At 35.3% G+C, this 3992-nt stretch overlaps 1 protein-coding gene across 1 annotated transcript in view; it reads left to right on the top strand.

Annotated features, from left to right (window-relative positions):
- Window positions 3576-3992, top strand: part of LOC109843599 (cellulose synthase-like protein D4) — an 8544-nt gene continuing 8127 nt past the window's right edge. The window contains 1 exon segment of the mRNA XM_020412545.1: window positions 3576-3990. Coding sequence (XP_020268134.1) covers window positions 3774-3990 — 217 coding nt within the window. The 5' untranslated portion in view covers window positions 3576-3773.

Raw genomic sequence — 3992 nt, 5'->3', positions numbered from 1 at the left:
CTGAAGAGCTAAACCATGAATTTCTAACTCCACCTTCTGACATCTAGTGCGTACTTTATTATCATTCACTGAAACTGATAACTATTTCTGGTGGAATATAACAGACTCATCAAAAATAAAATTACAGCTGATAATAATCTTAGGAGAATTCTAATCAGGATACCACAATCTAAAGCCCTTAACACCCAATACATAACCTAGAAATATGCACTTCTTCGCTCGAGGCTCAAGTTTCCCTTAACTGATATGCACATCTGCAAGGCAACCAAAAATTCTTAGATTAGAATAATCTGTAGGCTTACCAGACTAAACTTCCTTTGGAGTTTTATAACCAATAGCAGTAGATTGTGATTGATTCACAAAGTAACAACCCACATTTACCACTTTTGGCTAGTATTCCTTGCCTAAACCTGCACTGAATAATATACAATGAGCTTCTCCAAAAGGATTCTATTCATACGTTCTGTCACTCTATTCTGTTATAGTGTACGAGTGACTATGCAATGTCTAACTATTCTCTCATTCTTGCATAACTCATTAAATTCTCCTCCACAAAACTCAAGGTTTTCATTAGTTCTTAGCATGTAAATCAGCCTCTCAGTCTGCTTATCAATCAAAGACTATCACTGCTTGAAAGTCACAAACACCTCATCTTTATGTCTTGAAAAATAGATCTAAATCCTCCTAGAATAAGCATCGATGAGTGTCAACAAATATCTCGAACTACCACCCTTCGAGGAAATTTGAGAAGGTCACTAAAGATCTTAATGGATATAATCAAAAGTACATTTAGTCTGATGCACTGTCATACTGAAGCTGACTCTTTTCTACTTTTTGAAGATGCAATGCTTGCAAAAACTAATTTTTCTATACCTTGTCCACATAAAAGACCCTTCTTACTCAAATCAACCAATCAGCATTCACTCATATGACCAAATCTCATATGCTATAATCTGATAGTGCTCCCGATATCGATGATGCAACTGCAGCCAAACCAATAAGAATGGAACCTTACAAAACATATAAGCTGCTGAACTTCTTTCCTTTCATACTCACAAGAGAGCCTTTTCTAATTCGAAGAACTCCACCTTCACCTAAAAAAATTGCATCAAAGTCTACCAAGAGTGCCAAAGAGATGAGATTATTCCTTAAACCTAGAACATGCCTAACATCAGTCAAAGTCCTGACGACTCCATCATGCATCTTAATCCGAATTGTTCATTTTCTAACAGTCTTGCATGAGGCATTATTCCCTATGAGAATAACCCCACCATTAGTAGCTTCATAAGTGGTGAACTAGTCTTAATTAGAAGATATATGATAGGAACATTCTGAATCTAAAATCCAATCATCCATGCTCCTATTTTTATCATCGGTAATCAATAAAATCACATCTTCAACAATATTAACTTTAGCGGAGTCCTCCACCTTAGACCATATAACACTTGTTGTTTTCTTCATGAGAACTTTTTGCAAGACTTCATTAGTCAAACATAACTAGATCGCTATGAGAGCTTTATCATTAAACTTATTCCAATCTACCTCCATCATGTTAGCCGGAGTCTTTGACCTTTTGAACAAAGCCTTCTTCAATCTACTTTGTGTCAACACTATGATCATTCTAACTTACCAAAGGCTAAAACTAATGTTCTATTATTTGTATTTCATCATATATTAAAGAGTGAAAAGTCACTTTTGGTTTTTGGTGATTAGTTCTTGTTAACCCTTTCTAAGTTTAGAACTACAGAAAGTTGTGTATCAATTATATGGAATTAAATATGTATTTCAATCATAATAAGGCTTACAACTTTTATCACAAATTTCTGTTAGACTATAAAATAATAACACTCAAGCTCATCAAAAGTTTAAAGTTCCGGTGTAGTGGCAAAGACTTTTGATATGACATCCAAGCAATACATATTCATATCGCTCCTGCCACGTATTTAATGTGGACTAGAAAAAGTTACATCTATCTCAATTCATATTTTGACCTATAAAAGTGGGCTGAACCTACGGAGAGTATATTACAATATAAAATTATAACCCTCAAGCCTCATAAAAAGTTCAGAATTTTAGTGGATTGTTTAACAATTTCTATTAATCATGTGTGCTAGTGAAAGTTTAACATATGAAAACATCAATACAGACTTGCATTTATATTGCAAAGTAACAATTTATCAATATGGATCTTGTTAGATATTTTTAGTATTTAGATCTAGCAAATATTATGAGATATTGTGAGATGTGATTAGATATAATTTTATTTCATGCCTATTTAGTAATATCCTGGTAATTCTATTTAAGAGAGGTCAAGATTATATGAATAATAAATTTCACCTTCTATTTCTCTATATGATATCAGAGCAACCAAGGTTCAAATCCCGTCAGCCACAAATTTAAAGTGGATTTTCTAAAAAAATTGACAGTGTTACATGAATCTAGTTTTCGACCAATAAAAAGGGCGCTCAATCTGCGAGGTCATATTAGAATATAAAACTATAATTCTTAATCCTTACCAGAACTTTAGAGGTCTCTGAGCCTACTCGGTCCTAGCAACTTCTTCCATCTTTCTACATCTTGAAGCCATCTAGAGGGTTTTGCATAGCCTTCATGCTCCTCTTAGCGGTCGCGACAACATCTTTGACTACTTTGATAGTATCAATAGCTTAAACAACATCTACAATAACTTGGCATCATTATTTTGTAAATCTTATTAAACACCCTCTACAAAGTAACCTAAATAAAAAGAAAGTTGGCATATGCCATTCACATGATGAACAATAACCGAATTACAGCTCATTCTTCGGCAACTTTGGTAGTTATATGCAACGACAGCAATCCTCTTTCGACGTGGTTTCTCCTAGTCTATCTGTCTAGGGTTTCTACTGGCTTACCCGACTAGTATTTCTACTGACTTACCCGCCTAGGATTTCTACTAGCTTACATGCCTAAGATTTAATGACTACAATTTTCTAATTGCTGACGTCTTCAAGTATTTCGAGCAAAGATGACACCACCAAAGCTCTTGCATATAGTTGTTTTATTCCCATTTGTGACAAGCTAGACATATGTAGTGTATATGCTCGAGCTTGAGGGGGAGTGCAAGATATTATTAATATTTAGATCTATTAGATATTATGAGATATTATAAGATGTTGTGAAACATGATTAGATATAATTTCATCTCATACCTATTTTGTAATATCCTTCTAATTTTTATTTAAGAGAGGTTAAGGTTAGATAAATAACGAGCTTCACAATTTCTATTTCTTTACCGATCTTGACATATAGCCTTATCCTAAATTAATACAACCCCATCCACCATTATCATCTTGCGGAATAACTCCTTTGGAGCCTACGAGGTCAGCCAAACTGCGCATATGACGAGCTCAGCACTAGCTAGAACACGAAGAGAAACGTGAGGGTCACCTTGTGTCCACTTCCCTAACACCTTAAACCGCGGAATAATGAATATATAAAATAAAATAAATAAAATACCAGCCCCTTTAAAATTCAAACACCAAACATCGACCAGACCCTGACATGGTTCCCATGCATCTCCTTTCACCTGGGTTCTTGAATATATAATCCTCAATTAGTGCACCAACACCTCTTATTTCTCTACCCACCACATCAATGCATCACACTATATATATCTCATACATCAAAGAGAGGAAACATCTATAATCTTCAGTCACATCTAGTAAATAACAACGAGTTCAACTCAGATACATTGAATCCACTCAAAAATCTTCTAGCACAAATCACTGAAAATGGCATCTCCCCCAGAAATTCCACCAAAAAGGGCAACAACTGTAAAATTCGCGAGAAAAACATCAAGCGGGAGATATGTGAGCTTGTCGAGAGAGGACTTGGACTCCAAGAACTACACTGTCCAAATGCCTCCTACACCTGATAACCAGCCGATGGACGATGAAGAGTCATCAGTGATGCATGAGCCCCTCTATGGTGGAATCCCTCGCCCTCAGATT

This window comes from Asparagus officinalis, chromosome 5 (genome assembly GCF_001876935.1).
Source record: "Asparagus officinalis chromosome 5, Aspof.V1, whole genome shotgun sequence".
In the NCBI taxonomy this organism is placed as follows: Eukaryota; Viridiplantae; Streptophyta; class Magnoliopsida; order Asparagales; family Asparagaceae; genus Asparagus; species Asparagus officinalis.
Note: the sequence above shows the minus strand (reverse complement) of the source record. Positions and strands in the feature narration are given on the sequence as shown.